Raw genomic sequence first — 23,470 nt, 5'->3', positions numbered from 1 at the left:
GAATTTAATTAGCAGCCAATTCACGTGCATTATTAGTTTAGAGATGCAGGACTGTCGGCCCACTGAGTCCGCGCAGACCAGCAATCCCCACACACTATCACTATCCTGCACACTCTTGGAAATAATGATAACATCATTGGCCTTAGAAATCCTCTTGTTAATCCCACAGGCTGCCTAGTATATATGGTACAATTAGAAAATGTCCAGGGCTCTGGTTTTGTGCTCTTCGAAATGTTGTTGCTAGTTTGTCAACATTAAATTTGATTTAGGAGCTAAATAGCTTAATCATTACAGATCTTAAAGCAATCAGTAATCATGGAATTACTCTTGACAAGTTTGTTGCTAGGTACGGCAATTCTTGCAACCCAATTTCAAATAAACAGTAGATTTAGGGAAAAAATGTATTATTTGAATGGGCAAAGAGCAAAAAAACAACGGAATCTAAACACTTGTTTAAAAAAATCTCTTTTTTTTAGTGGCACTGTGGATATAATTGCTCATGAAGAAAATTGGATTTTCCATCAATATTAAGACAGATTTATATGTGATATCATGAATAAAGATTAAACAGACAAATGTATAAATAATGTTCAATATGTACCACAAAACAGAATTCAGTAAATTATTTGTATTTATTGTCAACCTTGTAAGGATGAAACATTTGACAGCAAAAGTACTGAAAGTAATCATTTTCTTGTCCATATCAATCATAAACTAATTAAACTTCTGAAATGTGCACAATACTCTAGATAAATGTATAAAAATGTGTGATACAGTCAATAAATTGAAGATCAATAACAGGTCATAGTGATGTTCAAATCACTTCATTAATGTATTTTCTAAAACTAATCATCTTGTCCTTTGCAGTTGGTCATTTGTAATGGTATACAACAATTCAATGCCATATTTTGCATAATTAAAATACATATTATTCATCTGTAACCCAAGAGAACACTTATTTCAATCAATGCTTTTCCATCATTTGATATTTAGATTGATACACAGTTTTTTCAAGTTTGTAATTTCTAGCAAATTGAAGGGAAAACAATATCTCCGATTATTAGCACCAGTTACACAAGCTGATGACGCAACTTTTGCCATCGATTTGATAGCATCATTGGATCGTACAATTTTCAGTCAACTAATAAATATTCTGAATGAACCATTCAACATGAAGGAAGAATCAAAAATGTGATTATTATACAAATGATCAATAATGGAGACTAAACCCCTTAATTTCTTTTGAGGTATCTTGTGTACTTATCATTAGATTTGCCAAGGCTTAGAGTTACGGTTTAAGAGATTTGCGATGGCTTATTTCTCCATTGTACCTCAGAGTTCAACTTACAAGTTCACAAATCCATAGTAAATATCTGTTTCCTCATCTGCCTCCTAGTTTAGGTCTTGCACAACAATAATCAAAAACTGTGTCTTTATAATATATTTACAACAGTGTCTCAAAGGTAAATAGAGCTTCTATATTTTTTGAATATGCAAAACATTAGCATTGGTATAATAACTTTTCTACAGATATTTTACACGCCAGATGCTGTTCAGTTTTATTTTCCCATTAACAATCTGTGAATATGTCCATGAAGAGATTGGAAGCCTTGATTTTGCTTATATATATTTATGGATTATAGATGAATTAATTCATCTTATTTTCAATAAAGGCAAAGTATTTAAAAAGTTCTATCATAAAATATTCAAAGCAGATGTGAAATATCTGTCCATGGAGAGAGCCAATATTTCAACATAACATACAATAATTTCTGTTCAAACTTTACCTTTAAATTATTAAGTTATTTAGCCTAACAGGATCAGTTGGAATTACTGACCTAATGAAATTAATTGCACTCACAAATAGTTTACAAGAAGCCACTTTAAAATGGTTTTGATTTCATTCATAGTTTTGAGATGAACAGCATACATTTGTTTCACTTGATCGCTTGTTGCCAGGGATGTAGGAATTTATTCTACCCAGACATGGAAGTAAGTGTTTGCTGGGATGTTCATATATGTATGTTTTTTTGTAGCATTTCACCAATTAGAAATACACAGTATAAATACCTGGGTTCATGTTATTTCTTTCAATTCCTTAGGATATTTGAGTTATCCACTCACTGATAGAAACAGAAAAGCTGCAAAAGTGACTGCGTAATTTATGCCAGCGCCAAGGCACACCAAGAGTCTTGTCTGAGTGGAACATTAACTCCAGTCTGTGGAATCACAGTGGCTGAGGTATAAGAATAATCTTCGTTTACATATTTCAAATGTGAAGGGCCAGGATTCAAATCCTCACGACTTATCATTGATGTGGGTGGAGCCTACAGAAATAAGAATCATTAAACTTATTCCAATAGTATAAGCATAAACAATTTACAATATACAATGGTACTTTGGTGCACTGTTCATCATTTAACAGTGTAAAAATTATTATTCATTATTTCATATTTATAAACTCAAAACAAAATTAAACTAAATGTAATCTTTAAAAGAATTATCCAAAGTTATGTACAAAGTATCAATATATTTTTAATTTAATTTTAATTTTTCTATAACCATTGTGTCAGCTGTTTGTGTCAACACTGTATGATTAGCTTGCAAACAACAAGACGTTGCATGTCCTCTTGTTACTTTACCTGAGAACCAGGCACCACTGTTTGACCAGCATACGGAGATGAGGCCAAATCAGATTCAGTTTTGATAGTTGACGCGTTTTCGGAGTTCGATATAGAAGATGGGGAATTAGTTCCTGAAGCTGTACCTGAAAGGGAATAGAATGTGTTCATTCAGTCAGCCTCTGAGCAGTATGACAAATGTCCTAGATAATCTCATTCAATTCTGTGAGTCATTCATACAGAAAGAGCTGGCAAAGCTATAGCAGTTTAACAGGAGACCCTATGACGGTAGATAATGGACTGTGTTGCATCAATTTTGCATCATGCCCAGTTTTCTTATAAATTGTGATGTTTTCCGCATCTCATTAGTATTTATTTGAACTGTACCAATTTTGTTTGCAACAAGATTTTATAAATGGCAAAACAGTATTTTTCTTGCGGTGGTGTTTAAATCAGGATTTAGGGCTGGTCTTATGCAGGAGCGTAACTGAAGTGATACAACGTTCTCTTTGGTACTGCACTAAGCCTCGCCACAGGTTATGTTCTTCATAAGACCTCATTCAATAAACTTCTATTTCAGGGAGCAAAGCGCAGATTGCAAATCTTTTCTCAAAATGCAACATTTAATTACGAGTGTTTAATTATTTTCGAACCACGAAAGTGTGCAAGTGTAAGTTCCTGAACTGGGGAAGAGGAGGGGATTTGAAACTAAACAGTGGGGGCAAGGGATCAAAGTTGGGAAGATTGGTAAATCAAAGAGACAAGGCTGGAGAGAAAGCTATTAAGTTGGGAAGTGATAAACTATCTGTGATGGGTAGGGATCGAGAGGGCAAACTGAATAGCAATTCAGAAGATAAGGCCAGTAGAGGCAAATAATAAGAATAAAACTTAAGTTTATATATATATATATATCATATTGAGTATAGCACTCTAAACAAAATAGATGAACTGACAGCACAAATTGAAATAAATATGATGTGGAAGGCAGTAGAGGCCTGAATGCTGAATGGTGTAGGAAGGAGTGGAGCTAGGGAAAGGTGGAGTAGTCAATCTGTTAATTAATGATGGTTTTAGTGCAGCACAGGGATGTCCTATATTCAGCAAATCAGCACATAAAAGTGGTTTCGGCAGTGATGAGAAATAACATGGGCACAAAACCATGTGGGAGTAGTGAACAGGTCCCCTAACAGTTATCATACACCAAGGACAGTGTCTGAATGATGAAATCATGGAAGCTTGTCAGAAAGGTGCGGTGATAATCATAGGAGATTTTAATCTATTATAGACTGAAAAAAAATCAGATGGAAAAGGTAGCCTGAATGAAGAGTTCATAATGACTTTGGGATGATTTCTTAGAACTGCATGTTCTGGAAGCACCAAGAAAACAAAAACTAGCCCTAGAATTGTGCAACAAACAGGATTGCACCATCTGCCTTGGGGAAAATATTAGAAGAAATTATTAAAGATATTATATTGGGTCACTTGGAAAAAAAATCTAAATAACCTGGCCAAGTCAATATTGCTTTGGGCAAAGGTAGATCTTTATAAAGTTTATCATTTTAATTGTTTATTATTTTAGTGTTAAGATTATTAAGCTCTTTGAATAACCACATTGTGGCCCAAGGGCCTGTTCCTCTGCTGTACTGTTCTATGTTCAAATTAATTAATGGTAAAGACACTTGTAGGAAACATTAACCATAACACAATTTGATTCTACCTTCGGCTTGAGGGAGAGAAGAATGAGTCCAAAACTAGGATCTTAATGAAGGGCAACATATGAGGACATGAAGTAGATCAGGCTTAAGTGAACTGTGGAAATTACAGATGTCTTGGTGAAAATGTTAGAAGATATTATTAAAGACATAGGTGAGAAAAGTCTGAGGTGAGAAAAAACTTTTTCACCCAGAGAGTTGTGAATTTATGGAATTCCCTGCCACAGAGGGCAGTGGAGGCCAAATCACTGGATGGATTTAAGAGAGAGTTAGATAGAGCTCTAGGGGCTAGTGGAGTCAAGGGATATGGGGAGAAGGCAGGCACCGGTTATTGATAGGGAACGATCAGCCATGATCACAATGAATGGCGGTGCTGGCTCGAAGGGCCGAATGGCCTCCTCCTGCACCTATTTTCTATGTTTCTATGTTTCTATGACATTACAGTGGAGTTCTTGGAAAAATGTAAAAGTAATCTGGCAAAGTGAGCATTGCTTAGGGAAAATGAAATCTTCTCTGACCAATTTATTTTGTTCTTTGAAGAAGTGATTTGTGTTATAAAGGGGAAATCAGTGCATATTATACTTAGATTCGAGAAGGCATTTGATAAAGTTATTGTGAAAAATAAAAGGAAGTGCTGTAATAACATAGATTGACTTGTTCACAGAAAACAGAGCTGGAATAATTGGCCATCTGAATGGAGTACCACAAAGACCGGTGTTGGGGCATCAAATTATTATATAAATAGCTTGGTTGAAGGCACGGAGAGAATTGAGGCTGAACTATTGATACCAAAAGGTGAGGTAGGAAAAGAAGCTGCAAAGAGGCTACAAATGAATATAGATAGGTTAAATATGTTGGCAATGGCCAAGCAAATAAGAGTATAATTTGGGAAAATGTGAAATTTGCAGACAAATTGGCAGGCATAGTCAAATAGAAGAATGGTACATCAGTGTTGTGTATCTTGAAGATGCAGAGGGATATGGATGGTTTGCTGGTATGATTTACAAAAGGCCAGTGTTCAGATACAGCATGTACTTAGGAAAGATTCCATATGACACTGGATGCTGTACAGCCATTGAGTCTAAACCAACACCTTGCAGAGCAATCCCCTCACTCTCAATCCCTCTCTTCATATTTTCCTGTACCCCTGCAATTTATTTAATTTTATTCCTTACGTACCCACCAACTCCCTCATCGATCTTTTAACTACTTGTTTATATTACCGGGTAAGTTAAGAGTCAGAAATTAACCTTCAAGCACATCTGTGGGATGTGTGAGGAATGTTACACTGTCACAGGGAGAGCATACAAGCTTCACATATGAATGAATGATATCTTTGGATGACAGCAGCCAAGGTCAAAATCAAACTTGGGTTGGTGGAGCCGCAAGGCATCATGTTGCTTTCAATGTTATTAGTTATTGCTAGGGACTTGAATATAAAAGTAGGAACATTATCCTTAAGTAATTTAGACCATTCATGAGTTTACAAATGATTAACTTTGTGTAGTTTTGGTCTACTTATTTAAGGAAGAATGTAAATGCATTGGAAGCAGTTTCAATAGGTTTTTTCTAGGCTGATATCCAGCTTGGATGAGTTGGCTTTTGGACATAGGTTGGACAAAACTTTTAAATTTGGAGACTAAAGACTGAAAATGGATTTGCCTGAACCATATAAATCCTTACTGTTTTGTCAGGGCAGATGTGATGAAGATATTTTTCTCTAATCTAGAACGATGGATCATAGTTTTTAAAATAAGGGTCACCAATAACAATTAACTGGTAATATGACTACATCACATTTAGCATTCTGCCCAGGTTTAGTATCCAAGGAACTGTGCATATGGATGATCCATTATAATAAATGAGCATTTTATCATCTTATATAAGGAAAATTCCATCATTGAGTATTGATGATTCACGAGGTCATGGATCCCGGCTTTTAAATTGATCATGTGCAATAATACATTTATAGCCGGGTACAAGATGGAACGGCAATAGTTCCAAGGAGCAACATAAAAAATCAGTCATTGGCTAATCATGTGCAGTGATTTAGAATAAAATTTGCACAGGAGGATATTTCTTGTGTATATAAGTATGGATATATTCATCACCAATTTGATATTAAAAGATTGGATTTTTTGATACACGCACATAACCTTCTTTCTAAGTTGCTTTATTTCGTTATTTCTTAAAACTTCATTTAAACTCGTTCATTCTTTGATCCTCAAATTTTCCTGCTTGTTTTTCTCAATGCTTTTCAATACCTTAGTAACTTGTCTGGCTAACTGCATATTTCCTCTACTCTCTATCTTGGAGAATCCCTTATGATGTGGGCTTGGAGGAACAAAGCTGTTGGTTGCTTGGTTGAACTTTTGAGCGGCAGCAAATGGAAGCAAGAGTCCTTTAGTATACATGTTTTTTTTCATGTGTAATGCAGGTTGATAAGGAAAGAGTACAAAGAACAATTGCTTTTGCTTGTGCACCTTATACACAAAGAAACATTTCTGAATATATTTTCTAATGCTATCTATTCTGTCTTAAGGAGGGAAGGTACTTTTCTCGTAGGTTATCCCTACTGGTTGGGAGCATTTCCTGAACAATGAGCCCATAAATGAGTTGCCACTCAGCAATAGCACAGAGAAATGGAAAAAAATGTGCAAGTTAATGAAATTGATAGCAGGAATACACATGCACCTGAGGAACCTTTGGACTTGTTAATATTCTTAGGTTTTCTTTTCCTTGTCTGGATGCTTTCCTTCTTCATAGCTAGTGGACGTGGTACCTGCAGGACACAAGCACAGTGAAATTGACACTCTATACACACACACTCTACATCATATTACTTAGTCTGTGCAGTGAGTCGTAGGGATAACACTGAACCAAGAGCAACCACAAATATAGAAACACGGAACTGCAGATGCTGGTTTACAAGAAAAGGACACAAAATGTTGAAGGAACTCAGCAGGCCAGGCAGCAACTCTGGAGAATATGTGTAGGTGACATTTTGCGCCACCTATCCATGTTCTCCAGAGATGCTGCCTGACCCATTGAGTTACTCCAGCAATTTGTATCAAATATGTCGTAATGTTCAGTGGAACCTACTCAAAACATCTCTTCCAAGGTTATTCTCTTTCATACCCTGAAGATGTTAGGATTTTTGCTCCTATAACTAATCTTATCAACAAAGATGACTCATAATAAGCAACCAAGTCCAGAACTGGTAAATGAAAACTGCCTTCAAAGTAAAAAAAAAAAAAATCCCTTTTAAAGCTGAAAGTCAAAACACTGCAGAAGGTGGATATCTGAAAGTAAAAACAAAAACAAGAACAAGAAAAAGAACCAAAACAATTGGTTTCATTGTGTAGAAAGAAACTGTAGGTGGTGGTTTATACCGAAGGTGGACACTAAGTACTAGAGTAACTCAGCAGGTCAGGCAGCATCTCTGGAGAAAAAGGATGGGTGATGTTTCAGGTTGGGATGGGCCTGAAGGGTCGAGGCGCATCTGAAGTAGGGTCCCATCCTAAAACGTCACGCATCCTTTATCTCCAGAGATGCTGCTTAACCCGCTGAGTTACTCCAGCACCTTGTGTCTATTTTCATGTAGTTTCATTTACTCTCAAAATGAAGCTCAGGTAAATGGCTAGCTGTACTAGCTGTATCTGTTATAAATCTGAGGGACCAGATGCGAAGTGTATCCATCCTCTCAACTCCATGTAATCTGGAGCAAACACCTGACCCTCCAGCACATTCCATTCCTCTGTGTTGCAACAGCAGATGTGGCAGTCAGGAATGCACTGGTGCAGGTATTGCAGCTGGCCAGCAGTTACCTTCAGGACAACTGGTAAAACCAGCATGAACCAGTCCATTAAATTGCTGCAGATTTGGAATCAAATTTTGATCTCCTTTTGGTTAGGGCACAAGTACGATCTAATCTTTTTTTCAGCCGTATCATTAACCAAAGCCATTTACAATCTCTATTGCCCACATTCCAGCTCACTCCAAGTCACATTTGCCAATGTGTCCTCTGGACAACACTCAGCTTTGACATTAATTCATTGAAAAATGTTCATCCCTATTTCAAAGTTCTCCATCGGTTTGTGGAGAAACAGTCATAGAGCTATACAGCAACGAAATAGGTTATTTGGCCCAACTTGTCAATGCCAAGCAAGTTGCCATTCTGGGCTAGTCCCATTTGCCTGAATTTGGCCCATATCTCGTCTAAACCTTTCTATCCATATATCTGTGCGAATGTCTTTGAAAAGTCATGACCATATCCACTTCCATCACTTCCTCTGGCAGTTAGAAATTGTGGACGCATTGGTGATCATTTTACAATCATTTTCCAATGTTCTATAGATACTGGATCAGTTCATGTGGATTGGACGGTAGCTAATGTTATCCCACTTTTTAAGAAATGAGGGAGAGAGAAAGTAGTGAATTATAGGCCAGTTAGCCTGACATCGGTGGTGGGGAAGATGCTGGAGTCAATTATTAAAGATGTAATAACGGCACATTTGGATAGCAGTAACAGGATCGGTCCAAGTCAGCACGGATTTACAAAGGGAAAATCTTGCTTGACTAATCTTCTGGAAGTTTTTGAGCATGTAACAAATATAATGGATAAGGGAGAGCCAGTGAATCTAGTGTATCTGGACTTTCAGAAAGCCTTTGATAAGGTCCCACACAGGAGATTAGTGGGCAAAATTAGAACACATGGGTTTTGACATGGATAGAAAATTGGTTGGCAGACAGGAAACAAAGAATGGGAATTAACGGGTCTCTTTCCGAATGCCAGGTAGTGACTAGTGGAGTGCCGCAAGGCTCGGTGCTGGGACCGCAGCTATTTACAACATATATTAATGATTTAGATGAAGGAATAAAAAGTAACATTAGCACATTTGCAGATGACACAAAGCTGGGTGGCAGTGTGAACTGTGAAGAGAATGCTATAAGGATGCAGGGCGACTTGGCTAGGTTGCGTGAGTGGACAGATGCATGGCAGATGCAGTATAATGTGAATAAATGTGAGGTTATTCACTTTAGTGGCAAGAACAAGAAGGCAAATTATTATCTGAATGGTGTAGGAAAGAACTGCAAATGCTGGTTTAAATCGAAGGTTGATACAAAATGCTGGAGTAGCTCACCCTTCTTCGGGTCTCGACCCATAACGTCACCCATTCCTTCTCTCCAGAGATGCTGCCTGACCCCCTGAGCTACTCCAGTATTTTGTGTCTATTTTCTGTCAGATTAGGAAAAGGGGACGTGGAACGAGACCTGGGTGTCTTTGTACATCAGTCACTGAAAGTAAGCATGCAGGTACAGCAGGCAGTGAAGAAAGCAAATGGCATGTTGGCCTTCATAACAAAAGTATTTGAGTATATGAACAAAGAGGTTCTTCTGCAGTTCTACAGGGCCCTGGTGAGACCACACCTGGAGTATTGTGTGCAGTTTTGGTCATTAATTTGAGGAAGGACATTCTAGCTATTGAGGGAGTGCAGCATAGGTTCACAACATTAATTCCCGGGATGGCGGGACTGTCATATGATCAAAGAATGCAACAACTGGGCTTGTATTCACTGGAATTTGGAAGGATGAGAGGGAATCTTATAGAAACATTTACAATTATTAAGGGATTGAACACACTAGATGCAGGAAACATGTTCCCGATATTGGGTGAGTCCAAAACCAGGGACCACAGTTTAATAATAAGGGGTAGGCTATTTAGAACTGAGATGAGGAAAAACTTTTTCATCCAGAATTATGAATTTGTGGAATTCTCTGTCTCAGAAGGCAATGGAGACCAATTCACTGGGTGCATTCAAAAGAGAGTTAGATAGAGCTCTTAGGGCTAGCAGAATCAAGGGAAGGTTGAAGGCAGGAACGGGGTACTGATTGTGGATGGTCAGCCATGATCACATTGAATGCTGGTGTTGGTTCGAGGGTCTGAATGGCCTACTCCTACACCTATTTTCTATGTATCTATGTATCTAGCTCATTGCATATACGGATTGCCCTCTAAGTGAAAAGTTGCCCCTGAGGTCCCTCTTAAATCTCTCCGCTCTCACCTTAAACATCTTCCCTCTAGTTTAGGAATCCTCTATGCTGGGGAAAAAGACTGTGAGTGTTCACTTTATCCATGTCCATCTATTTTCTTTTGTATAATTCAATAAAGTATACTATCCTTTGCAGCCTCCTATCCAGCAAAGAGCTGTTCCAACCTATCCAGTCTCTCCCTATAACTCAAGCCTGGAATTCCCTGCAACATCCCTGTGAAGCTCTTCTGCAATAACACAATGACACATAAATAAAGATGGAAGATCTAACCTGACTGGATTTATTTTCAATAGGACATGTATAAATGTACACATCAACGTTTGATGTATACACCAACAAATTGTTGGTCTTTGTTCTATACTGATTGTACCTAATACAAAATTAATCTATTTTTTCAATATACATCTTTTGTGATTGGAGTTACAGACTGGAGCATGTATTTGCTATAATCAATACACACGGGGAGAGGAACAGGAGCACATTAATGAACCCTCAAACCTGTGGCGCCATTCAATAATGGCAGATTTAACCTTTGTGTACAAATTTCATAACTGATCGGCATAGCTCTTAATCCCTATATTGGCCAAAAATATAGATCTATTTTAAAACTTGAATGTATGTTCACTATATATGTTCCAGTCTGAAGAAGGTCCCGACCCAAAACGTCACCCATCCTTTTTTCTCCAGAGATGCTGCCTAACCAGTTGTGTTACTCCAGCACTTTGTGTCTATCTTTGGTATAAATCAGCACCTGCAGTCCTTTGTTTCTGTATATGTTCACTACTTGTATATACATACTTAAGTTTATTTGGATTTTCTAATGGAAACTATATTTACATTACGCAATGAGACAAAACCTGCTGTCAGAAGTGAGCTTCCTACACTTGTGGTAATCGCATAGTAAATATGGTCTTATTTTTTTCTCAGTCCATTTGTGTCAAATTGCTGAGCAAAGCATTCTTGAGCAAAACAACAAGGTTCTGTGCAGCTACAGAACATTGTACAAGATAATGGCTCCCCACAGGAGAAGAAATGAACTTTGACCCTCAGAGGCTTAGTCAGCGGCCAAAATGTCAATGACTTTCAAAAATATTCAAAAAGAGCAAAGCAATTTAACATTCTTATAATCATAATTTATAAATAAAAGTTCGAAAGATAACAACTAAGTAAATTACTATTACATTTACTATATTATTAAAATATAAATCATCTTGTACCTTCTGAACATCTTTTACTTTGAAAGGAATGGACTCATTCTTATTTAAAAACCTGACTGGTGCGGGTTGGGTGGATATACAAGGATAATGGGAAACTGGAGTAAGTTTGCACTCCACTGCTAATTTCCTTAACTGTCCAATCTCAAAGACTAAATGCAGAATTATCAACAAAGTGAATTAAAACATTTTGTGTTTCTCTACAGACCCTTAGCATTTATGAACTTGTGGCATTTGTATCGGGAAATCCAAAAAGTTCAGCATTAATTTCCCAACATCTTCCAACCCCATGGGTTTGGTGATTTATCGAAGAAATTATTACGTCCATATAAAAAAGTTTACTTTATAAATTTACCTCCAAGCTTCTTTACACTTTCAGTCATAAAGACATTACTAAGATGTATCTGATCAGAAAGGGTACGACTTTCAGAACACTCATTTTGTTTAGGAACGCATTGGTGACATACAGGTTTAACTCATCTTATAAGAACTCATGATGTTACTCGTGTATTATGTCCAGTGCATCTTGTTGATAAATGGTTCACCAAGACCTTTTTTCACTCTTTTAGGAATGTAATTCCAATGTACTTTTTAAAAAGGAGCAGAAAGGAATCCTAATGGTATGGCCAATACTCTCATTTAAGTTATTCCATGTTTCTTTCACAAAGTGAATTTACAGAAAACTCTGCTTTAAGTGTTCAATAGTTCAGGGTGACACATTATTGGTGACAATGCTAAACACAAGATTCAATGGTCAGCTCCCTATAGCAGTTTACGCATGAAAACAAAGATCAGATTAATTTCTGGTTTCATGTGTCGAACATAAATTGGGTTTCACAACAGTGACTATACTTCAGCACTTCAAAAATAATCCATTACTTGGTGCATCATAGGGGACTAAATTTTTATTCATTTGTTCTTTCTTTGGTTGCTGCTTTTCAACCATCAAGAAGAATTGTTTTTTTCTTGTGGTGTTGCTGTGTTTTTCAGCTTACTGGAAAGTATCAAGCTATTCATGCCTGACTGCTCCAGACAACTTGATACATTGTACAGTCCGTGGCTGTGCCATAAGTTGTGCTTTCTCTCTGGTTCTACCAGCAAAGGCATATTTTTTAGTCAAAATCCTTTCCTGTTATCTTCAGGGCACGGCCAGAGTGTAATGGATCATTGTCCAAGTGCCATCAATGTTCAAGAAGCTTCAATCTACACGTAACAGATCAGTCCCATCAATTGGTGTCCCAGTCACCACCTTGACCATTCGCTCCCTTCAACATTGACATAGTGCGGCAACAATGCTCACCTTTTTGTTTACAAAGCATAGTTGCCATGGTTGCTTCATCAGCACATCCCACATCCACCACCAAGACATGGGTTAGTAGGTAGTTGGAGGCATCACCACATGTACATTCTCTACCCAAGTCACATGGTGCCCGGATGTGTAGATTTGCCTTCATCATCACTTGAGTCTAATTCCCTACCCAACAATAATGGGAGAGAACTTTCACCACAAAGACTGCAACATTTCAAGATGGGGTCTTACCACCAATTTATAATGGGCAGTTCACAATGGCCAATAGTGACATCCACACCCCATGTAAAAACATTTTTAAAATTCTGATATTCCCAGTGATGTCTGCATTACTGTAGTATCACCGAATTAAGTTATACTTCCACATCATCCACCCATTTCCTTCCAATAATTCTGAAAGTACCAGCTTTGTTGTATTTTTGGTATTAGCAATTAATTTAAACATTTCAAAATAATATCTCCCATGAATGCTTGTTGGATTTCTATCACTGACGAGTTTGAACGAATCTCAAACATATTTAACTTTCCCATTTTAATGGTTGCACAGTTTAAAATTCTATCCTATGATCCTTAAATCCTGGCCTTGACTAAAATGATTCCTCAGGGTCAAATTCCCTCAATCTGTTAAAGTCCCAAAACCTTTTCCTAAATCTTCCTCCATCCTATTCCTCTCGAAACATTCAGCAGACAACACTCCTCGTAATGTATCTTTCCGAGTTCAAGGATCCGCTTGGCCTTCCTTTCAAACTCCCATTTTCTCTCAATAATTTGATTTTAAAATGACAAAAGGACAAAATTCAATATCTCAGTCAGCTGTACATTTAGTAGTATCATTGCGGTGGGAGATTGCAACCTTCACGTGGTCCACCCTGTTTTGACTAATGCAATGCAATGCAACCCAACGTGCACAAACAGTAGATCAAATAGAACAAATTGTCCTACAACTTTAGGCTGTGCACGCCACACATAAGAAGAAGTGGTATCATTTATTTCCCTTTTAGCCACATCATGCATTTTTTCACCTTAACTCACTTCAACCACAGCTTTAATAAATAACACCCCCCCCCCCCCCCCCCCCCCCCCCCTCGAATCTTGTTGGTGCTCTATTGCTAAAACAGATCAATTCATAATCTACATCATTCCACCTGATCTCCGTATGTTTAGCAGAGATGGAGGTCATTCTCTTGTTGGGTCCATATTATCGGCAAACAGAACAATCCCATCAATTCAATTGACCTGCTGCCCTGGAACTTTTCATCCTCCCATCCCCATCAGCCCCAATTTGTTTTTCTCTGTCACTTATCTGATGATTTCCAGTAACTAGTTACCCATTCAATATGTCCACATTGCACACATCCACCATTTCTTTGTTCGCTGATCTATCCAGCATGGATTTTTTTTAGCAGTAACTCCCTTTGCTAAGCTTTATTAGTTATTGCATTCAGTTTTTTGTCATTTACAAATTTAGGGATACCTTAAAAATGCTAAATTCCAAATCAATTGTAAAGCTCTGTAATGAATGAACATTATAACTAACACCGGCTCCTGTGAGATTTCACGGCAATAGATTTCATTCTCTGATCACCTTTCAGCTTGCATTTCAGCCCAGACTGTTGTATCTATGCTACAATATATTGCTTATGAATCTATCTATAACCTTCTTTATATTTATACCCCAAATCTTTACTCTAGTTTACACCTAAACGCATTTACTAATAATAAACTTTACTTTGGTGAAACTTGTGTACACCTTATAGGACTGACAAAACACCTCATTTACAAACATGGAAGATTTTTAAGTAGGCTTCACCTGGAGTCTTAGCATGGCTCTAAACATTGTTAGATCACAATCTGTTTTGCACTTGGGGATTGTAAATGTCAGTCTTTTAATGGTTCTGTAATGCTAACAGATTTGCTTATGCTTTGCAAACAGCTTCTAGATAACTTTGTGACTGGGTGAGCTAGCTCAAGCCACAGAGCAAAGTTCATTTATTAAATTGCCACATGGCCAAATGAAGGTAATGGGCTCACAGGCAGGTGCAAGGTGTTAAATTCACTTGTGCAATATTTGATTTTGTTTATTTATTCATTATTTGTTGATCATTTCAACACGAGCAAAGGACACTGTTGACAGTGGCTAGTCTATTAAGTCGGATCATTATGTTCTGGGATTGTGATTGCATGTGAAAGAGAAAATGGGTTATTTAGTTTCTACTGGGAGTTTTGAAACAATAGTAAATAAAATGGTTGCTGATTACACAGCACTTATAGAACTTCTTAAATCTGCCTTTAAATAGTTCACAGCTCTATTCAGTTCTAAACTCAATTACAAATTACACGGGCAGCATGGTGGCACAGTGGTTGAGTTGCTGCCTTACAGCCCCAAAGACCAGGGTGTTGTCTGTACGGAGTTTGTATGTTCTCCCTGTAACCCCGTGGGTTTTCCCCGGGTGCTCCGGTTTCCACCCACACTCCAAAGACGTTCAGGGTTATAGATTAATTTGGCTACTTTGCAAATTGTCTCTAGTATGTAGGATAGTGCTAGAGTACAGGGATCGTTGGTCTGCATGGACTCGTTGGGACGAAGAGCCTGTTTCTCTAAACTAAACTAAACTAAAAAGTAAAGAACTATTACCCCATGAAGTTTCATGTAGAGTCCACAAGCGTTACACACTGGTTCCCCTTCTGCATTTCTCCTCCATAGAGTAGTGGTCGAGGTGTGGCAGTTAGTGCAGCACAAGCCAGCACGCCTGGAGGAGGACTGTAAAACACAATTTTTGGAGAAACTCTTCAATAATGTTAAAAAACGACAATGTTTACTTTACACATGACTTGAAAAATAATTATAACAGCGCTGCAACCTACAGAATCAAGTGACATTTTTTTCTTGTCTGCGCAAAGATTTGCAATTTTGATTCTCTCCTTGTGTTGTTCTTCATTCGGTTTTGTAAAAGTTAGTTTCAAATTTGCACTCGTGAAAACACTTCGAAGGAGGGGTCAGCAATCAGAATGCAACACGGGCAAAAAAAGAGAGACGGGAGAAAAGAAGGAAACGCAGCCACAGTTATGAGTGTTGTTTTCAAACTGCGATCAAGGACCAAGGTTCCTCTCCTGCTTATTGAAAGGCACAAGGCTAAAATAAATTATATCATCAAGGCCTAAGTGGTTTATTCAGAATGGGGAATGGGCCTCTAAAAGATGCCTCTTCACAACTCTGACCTTGTCAAGGAAGTTGTTGACCCCCCAACATTGTGATGTAGTGTTGTTATTTAAGACATAAAAATTATGTGTGTTTTTGCAGGCTATTCATCTTGAATGGTGTTTAAGGACAGAACGTTAAATATATTTTAAAGTATCAGAGCTTAAGTTGCATTGCATCTAAAATAGAACTAATTAACAGTGCAGTGCTTTAGGGTTGCTTTGTTTTGGAGCACCTCCTCCCACCTCGGCTCCATTACAGACTTCAGTTATTAATTTCTTGTATGATTCCACATACAAAATCAATGAAGCCACAATCTCAATTCTGATTTACAGTCTACACCACCTTAAAGCACATTGCAATGGGGTAAGGAAGTGCATTTGTCAACAGAAAGGTGATCTGTTGAAATAATGACCGAAATTCACTGTGCTTAATATTTTGTAGGCTGTACTTTTATGACTCGGAAGGGGCAGCTTGCGTTATTCAGCTTCACAAGACGGCAGCTTTTATGAGAGATGACCGAGGGGGCCGAGTAAGGCGTTCTGCGCTGGCTAGAATATGTGTTAAGCTAACAAGTCAGGATCAACCAGAGAGCTTACCAATCGCCTTTGTGGTTTAATGAGTGGCCGGTTCATCCCGTTCATCTTGTGATACAACCCACAGGCATTGCAAAGATAATGGCCCGTCCCATCCCGTCTCCAGAGCGGAGTAGACATGGACCCGCAGTTCACACACTCCCGGCCCTCGGGGAAGTCTTCCAACATTTCTATTTCATCAAATAAAAGAGAAAGGAAGAAATCAGTGACACATCTGGTTTGTGTAATACAGAGATTTGTGTCTGTCAGAAAAACAGCATCCTGGTAAAAATGCATTCTAAAGAAATAAACTTTAAAAAAAGTCTCCACGGCTAATAAATTATATTATTTATTACCCAGCTTTATCCTTGAGTATGTTATTTATATTGTCTTAATACACCAACAAGCATATTAGTTTAAACTGGGTGCAATTCCCAAATATTAGCAAACAAAAATTACATTTGGATCAGAACCCTACCTGGAGTCTTGAGTTTATGGAATTTCATTTGCTGGTACAATTCATGAATTCCATGCACAAGGGAGGCATGATATGTTCACCTTCCATAAATACTAAATATTATTAAATTCCGATTTTTGTCGCAATCAATTCTATGTGCCAGTAAAAATAAATGTGCAAATATCTTACAAATATTCAATTGGTTCTTTCAACATTTCATTTTTTTTTTTAAATCAATGATATAGATTTACATCTGTTTTGGATATGAAATGTTCACAGAGAAGTGTTGTCTTTCAAATTTGTTTGTTAATTCTGAATATCAATTTTCCCTGCTTTTAATTAATTTATTTTATTTAATATTAAAATCGATTCAGATTAGCGATTCTTAACTTAAAATTATGCAATGGGAAATCTAGCTATTATTAAGAGGTTTCCAAATAGCATGAAGGAATAAGTTTTGTTCCCCTGCGTGTCTGTGAGAAAGGACTAACGTATGCCTCAGAGAATCTAAGATAAAGTCTTAACTTTCCATTCCAATTAGCAGCAACAATGATAATCATCAGTGGACTGTGTGTTTCAGGCTGTTTTCCAAATAAATGCTGAATCTCCCTTTAACATTTCAAATAATGTATGTGTGGAATAATAATAAAATATTTCATTGTAAGCAAAACTGACATCAGATATCATCACAATAAATCTGGTGGATGTTGTGTAGTTGAAACATGTCTGACAATCTGTCTCGTGTTCTCTCTGATATTGAAGGGACAACTCTGGAAACAATAAATTTTGTGGTGATCAAAAAAAGTGTCATCCGAACGCGCCTGGGACTGCATTGTTACCTATGCACTGTAAAGTGCCTTTTAAATAGAAGGCACAAATCATTTCCAAGGAGGAGAAAAAAATTAAACTGCAGGGGGGTTTTTTTTTTGAAGAGGATTGGTGATAGAAATCATAATGCCTTGCCAAACTTTCCCGTTTTTCATCAAAGTGTTTTTGGATGTTGACTAGTGGCGACAAGGAGACTGGCTCCGAAGACTGATGGAATGCTCATTTGTGTTACAGAACGCTCTGTGATCCACTACCCGATTTATCAATCACACCTATTGCACTGGGCTGACAACCGACAGCCCGTGGACGGAAAACAGGTCAACGTTCTGGATTTATTCCCGCAGATGTCAAAACGTGCTGTAAACAAATACTTCCCAGATATAAAGGAGTTAAAATATATATATTTTTTTTACTGGATTTTTCTAAAATCGAAAGTAAATGGTTTACTCAAACGAAGCCGACTATGTAATCTCACATCGCATCCTTTTATACAATACTTCAGTTCTGCACTGCCCGCTATTTGTATCACAATGATTTGTACCATAGAGCGCGGTTGCAGAAGGAATTAACTACTCACTAGGGTCTATTGGGATCAATTTGCGTTAGTTTTAGAAATTTTTAAAAGAAATCATGTGGACAGGGAATTTAAATCGTGATAAACAGCGGCAAGTGCTGCAAGTTTATATATATTTATAATAATGGTTCGGGGGCGTTTGTTGGTAGTGATAAAATGGGTATGTATGCGGGGAATCTTTTAAATGTTTGAGGGCAGATTGGAATAAACGTAACAATATATTTATAAAGCCAAACGTATGTTTGGAATAATTTGATTCTTATCTTCGTATTAATACATTTTAAAGCAATTGTAAAATTGTTAAAGTTTGAGGCATGTATTTTAATATGGAGAATTAGATTTGCACCGCTGCATCTACATTCCTGTGAATAATCTTATCACTTGTGTCCACTTATCGCTTAATTTTTATATCGAATAATGTAAAGGTATAACATGTGTCCATATTTTAATACATCTGTCTTTAGGCTGTTAAAATATTGAAAATATGTCTTAGCAATCCGTTCTATTAATTCCAAACGATGGCACTTGAAAGTCGAAGTGGAGTACAGGAGGTAATGACGTGTGCGTGGTCCACGGGGTCTTCGATCAGGTTTCACTGTCTCTCTGTATCATCAATGGTAAATAAGGGGTGTATTTGTAGATCGTTTGGGAGATTGAGTCAAAGGACTTATAGACTTTTTAAAGAGTCTGCGCTGAGCTAATGTGATCCGCTAAAGTGCTTAATAGGCTCACAAACCATAAATTTCCATGGCTACTTTAAACATCTTCAAAATTGTTAGTGTTAGAAAATGACTCGAGAGTATTGTCGAGTCCAGATTCGGTCCATCTAAATTGTTTCATGTTATCAGGCAATGACATACATTACAGCCTTGGATCTGTTGGGCTGAATATTTGCAGGGATAGCCACGTTTCAGGGTAACAAGTTTGTAAGCATCAAATCTAAATCTAAATCAGTCCTCGGTATTTTTATTAGTTCAGACTCCATTAAAAAAAAACTGGATTTCGAGAAGCGGTATAAAACGAGGAGTTATTATCTTTAATATGGCCATAATAATGGCATCTGCAAATCTAATTTCTAACCTATGTACCGGATGCAAACGCAGCGCATATACGTTGTCGCGTTTCCACTAACAACCATTCCAATATTTATTACGTAAAAATAAACGCCGCAGACTTATTTAAAAATGTGGTTCACATAATATAATCTAGCTGACCGAATGAAATGTTAAATGAAATAGGATCTGCGAGGTTTTTTTTATTGAAAGAGATGCTTTTAAGCTAGGGGTGAAATTAACTAGCCTATGTTATTAATTAGCGCTTTGTTTCTATGTTCTATGTTTCTATGTTGTTTTCATTGTCAAATCTTGATTCGTTCGTATTTGCTAAACTTTTAAGCAGACAAGCTTACTTTATAGGCATTAAACTAACTGCTGAAAAAATGAATCGGATCACAATCTGCCGAAAGATACCGGAAAGACACATATACACCTTTACAAACGTCGGCTTGTAGAAAATAAATTATAAAGACCACAATCAAACAGATGTTTTTTAAAAATTGGGACATGAAAAGGAATTGTGAAAACACACATACATTTCAGTGAAATCAAAATTAAATCTATACAGAAAGTGAAACTGTCGCTAAAACAGACAACCGATTATTATTCGAGCCGAGTCACAACATCCATTTTAACGGTTCTACAATTTGAGAGCATCACATCTGTCAAGAATAAATATTTTGTTACAAATCTTAGCTTTCCAATGACTCGCAATTATTTGTTCTGTCGTATTATACTATATAGCATGCGTGTTATGCGGTGGGTTGATTGGCATGGTTGCCCAAGGACTTATCAGTACTGATAGAAAGCCTCTATATGTCTAATTTCCAATCAAGTACAATAAAACAAAAAGTAATCAATTAAAAGGTAAATTAATATATTTTTAAAATTATTTTCTGTGACTACGTGACGGTCTGAAGAAGGGTCTCGACTTGAAACGTCACCCATTTCTTCTCTCCAGAGATGCTGTCTGTCCCGCCGAGTTACTCCAGCATTCTGTGTCTATCTACAGTATTTTATTAACTCGAAGAGTATAATAAATGAACCGATGTCAGCAAAGATATTGTTGGGCTTCAATGAGAATGTTCAACTTTAAATTCCTCATTGCCATGCACATTGTGTGGTGGCAAACAGAACAGGGAGAATTTCTCGAAAGATAATGCGGCCTGGTTCTGTGACATTCAGAGTTAAATCGAGAATAGCTTCGAAATGACTTATTTACAGATGTCAGCGCGCTATAGTTTGGGATGAATAATACGGTGTGGAAGCAATTGCTTACTGCCTTCACAACACTCGGACTACAGTTTCTATAAAACGGGTGAAAAGGTGGCCCATTTTTAAAACAAATGACAGTCGAAGGGTGTGATAAATCAAACGCTGACTGTAATTTCAAGCTATTAGGTACACGTTTGCCCCGAGGTCATACTGAGTGCTGCAACCCTCTGCTGCTCCCCATATTTCTCATATTCATCATACCCGTGGACTGAAACGCTAATTCCGATCACACGCGGATAAAATGTCAGGCAGCAAGATTTGAAATCAGAAAATGAAGTTATAAATTGCTGTCTGAAGGAAAGAACCCACTTTTAATGAAAGAAAATGAATGTTATTCTACAAGCTGAATTAAATTTAGAGGGCGAGTTATCACACTTCATACAGCTTGGAAAAGATCGTCTGAGTATCTACCAGTGAAGCTTGTTCTAAGGGGCCCCTGAAAGAGTATTGATCAATACACTACAAGTATGGTGTGTTGTTGATGAAATGACACGAAACATTTGTTTATACTCCAGTGCTTGTTCGGCCCTCTCCAAATTCTTATTTTACACTTAAAACGAATTTCAGCGACTTACCCAGACTCGACCTCCGGCCAGACATGGAAACTTGCCTTGCCTGGAGGCTGTGGATCATGGAGCTCTCGAAGGGCCCGGGTGGCCACGCCGAAGTCATATCTGGGCCGACGTAGGTGGGATAGGGGCTGGAGTAGGTTCCGTTCACCGACCTGACCAGGGCATTGCCGTACTGCTCCCTGCCGCCAATGACCAAAGAGTTGGCGTAAGCTGCCTCCCTCCCGGCGCCGTGGCTCATGGGGGGGCTGTGGGAGTAGGAGAAGGTGGTGGAAGGATGCGGGCTAGCGGTATTGAATCCAGAGTTTTCGCTGACCGACTGCGGCCACCCCGTGTGGTTGCTCAGGTGGTGGCTCTGATGGGCCGCCTCGCAGTTCTGCAGATACGGTATACTGGGCAGCATAGATGGGACCCGGGTGGTCGGTACGTACACGGGTGAGCCCGCCGAAGAATGCATAAAATTGCCGGAAGCCTCGTGGGGATAGCTCGGCTGTCCATGGTTTGCAGCTAGCGCCAGGCTTTGGTACATTTTCTAGACGACTTAAGGCCCCGACGCGCCACCGAAACGAATGCACACTCAAACTTGCTTGAACTCTAAATACACTCAAAATTGCCTTCCTTTTCAAATCAGTTCATTGCTAATTTCGTAAATAAGGGCTCCCTCGAAACGAAGGCGACCGCGGCGAACTTCAATGTTCTTCCAGCCAGTAAGAAATTCACCTGGTGGAACAAATAATGGATCACAATTACAAATCAGCCTGTGGAAAATGGTCCCAGTTTAATGCAATCCACAAAGTACCTGTTGTACGTGACTACTTCCGCTTAACGAAGCCTACGACCTTTCAGCGATTGGTATTTCAACATCCTAGATCGAAGCGTCTAGATTTGATTTTTATAAAGTTATATGTTCTCATTTTACGTAAAAATTGACCTTAAATGGACTTCCGAGTGGCACCAAAGGCTCTGCTCAAAAAAATGTATATATTCTGCGATTTCATATGCAGAATATACATTATTTCGTGCAGTTCGAAATATTTCAATATCTCTTCTGACTGAAACAGCAATTGAACGAGAGAACAAGATTGACAATTTCATATTGTACCTAAGAGAAATACGAGCAATTTCTCCAGCGTGCACGTAGTTCTTATGTTCGCCGAATAAACCGAATCTCACTTGTACAAGATACCCAACAATATTCTTTGCCCCACTGTGACAGAAAAATTAAAGAATATATCTCTAAAGGAAGTCGAAACCCTTTATGGGATGCCTGTACCATTATCCGAAGGTGCCCTATAAAACTTTCTAGTTTGGGTTGAAGTTGTTATTATCTATAGCCACACAAATCACAAAAACATCGATAACCGCACTGCTCTAAAGTAATAACATTTTAGTTAAGGTTTTACATGGCATCCTCTATCTATGCGATAAGGTAACCTGACAGATAAGGACGGGGGGGGGGGAGGGGGGGATACGTCCAGCCGGCAGATTCATTGCATGTAAGGGTTAGGCTTAACAAAAATACTTACGATCAAATCCGGAGTGACCCGCGGAGTGGAGGATAAAGGAAATATCAGCGAAAGAATTCGCTGTCTCTTCCCCCCTCCACTCTATTTACTGCAGCAATATCCAAGATTGCGCGACAGGGAATGCAATTTGTCAGGGAGGGCGGCGTGCGCGCCCAAGGAACGGTTGTTCGGGGGTGCTTCTGATACCGACTGACCTGTCTCCTATCTTGATTGGTGACTTGTTTCAGAAAGCTGCCTGCGTTTTCCTCCGCTCCAACTCTGCCAATTCACTCAGCTAATTGTAGCCCCGGGAGCGCGTGACGCAAGCCCTCCTCCACTGTATTTACATAGCAGAAAACTATTCTTAAAGAGACATGGATCCCATTCCATAATCCAATCTGAAGAGCGTTAACAATGTAAGCAGGTTTACACCAATTAGTCACACGATTCTCACTCTTGCCTTGCCTTGCCTTGCCTTGCCTTGCCTTGCAAGAGTGAGAATAATCCTGTTTTGAAAATGAAA

At 38.3% G+C, this 23,470-nt stretch overlaps 1 protein-coding gene across 2 annotated transcripts; it reads right to left on the bottom strand.

Annotated features, from left to right (window-relative positions):
- Positions 1 to 582: 582 nt before the first annotated feature.
- On the bottom strand, positions 583 to 23,261 carry gata5 (GATA binding protein 5). 2 transcript variants are annotated; one of them, XM_055652096.1, is made up of 7 exons: positions 23,163 to 23,261; positions 21,449 to 22,162; positions 16,709 to 16,875; positions 15,546 to 15,671; positions 7,028 to 7,115; positions 2,643 to 2,767; positions 583 to 2,327 (listed from the first exon to the last, which is right to left on the bottom strand). In XM_055652096.1, exons 2-7 carry the CDS (start codon positions 21,969 to 21,971, stop codon positions 2,163 to 2,165), a joined length of 1,194 nt encoding a protein of 397 aa, XP_055508071.1. In that variant the 5' UTR covers positions 21,972 to 22,162; positions 23,163 to 23,261; the 3' UTR covers positions 583 to 2,162. The 2 variants fall into 2 exon arrangements, with proteins under 2 accessions (XP_055508071.1, XP_055508070.1); XM_055652095.1 differs by lacking the exon at positions 23,163 to 23,261 and adding an exon at positions 22,969 to 23,153.
- Between the last annotated feature and the right edge of the window lie 209 nt (positions 23,262 to 23,470).

This window comes from Leucoraja erinacea, chromosome 21 (genome assembly GCF_028641065.1).
Source record: "Leucoraja erinacea ecotype New England chromosome 21, Leri_hhj_1, whole genome shotgun sequence".
Classification (NCBI taxonomy): domain Eukaryota; kingdom Metazoa; phylum Chordata; class Chondrichthyes; order Rajiformes; family Rajidae; genus Leucoraja; species Leucoraja erinaceus.
Note: the sequence above shows the minus strand (reverse complement) of the source record. Positions and strands in the feature narration are given on the sequence as shown.

Coding starts and splice junctions, on each gene's coding strand:
- gata5 (XM_055652096.1), bottom strand. CDS start 21,971: ATGTACCAAAGCCTGGCGCTAGCTGCAAACCATGGACAGCCGAGCTAT. Junction 15,672..16,708: donor TTAAACCACAAAGGCGATTG/GTAAGCTCTCTG, acceptor TGTGTTTTACAG/TCCTCCTCCAGGCGTGCTGG. Junction 7,116..15,545: donor TCTACATGAAACTTCATGGG/GTAATAGTTCTT, acceptor TGTGTCCTGCAG/GTACCACGTCCACTAGCTAT.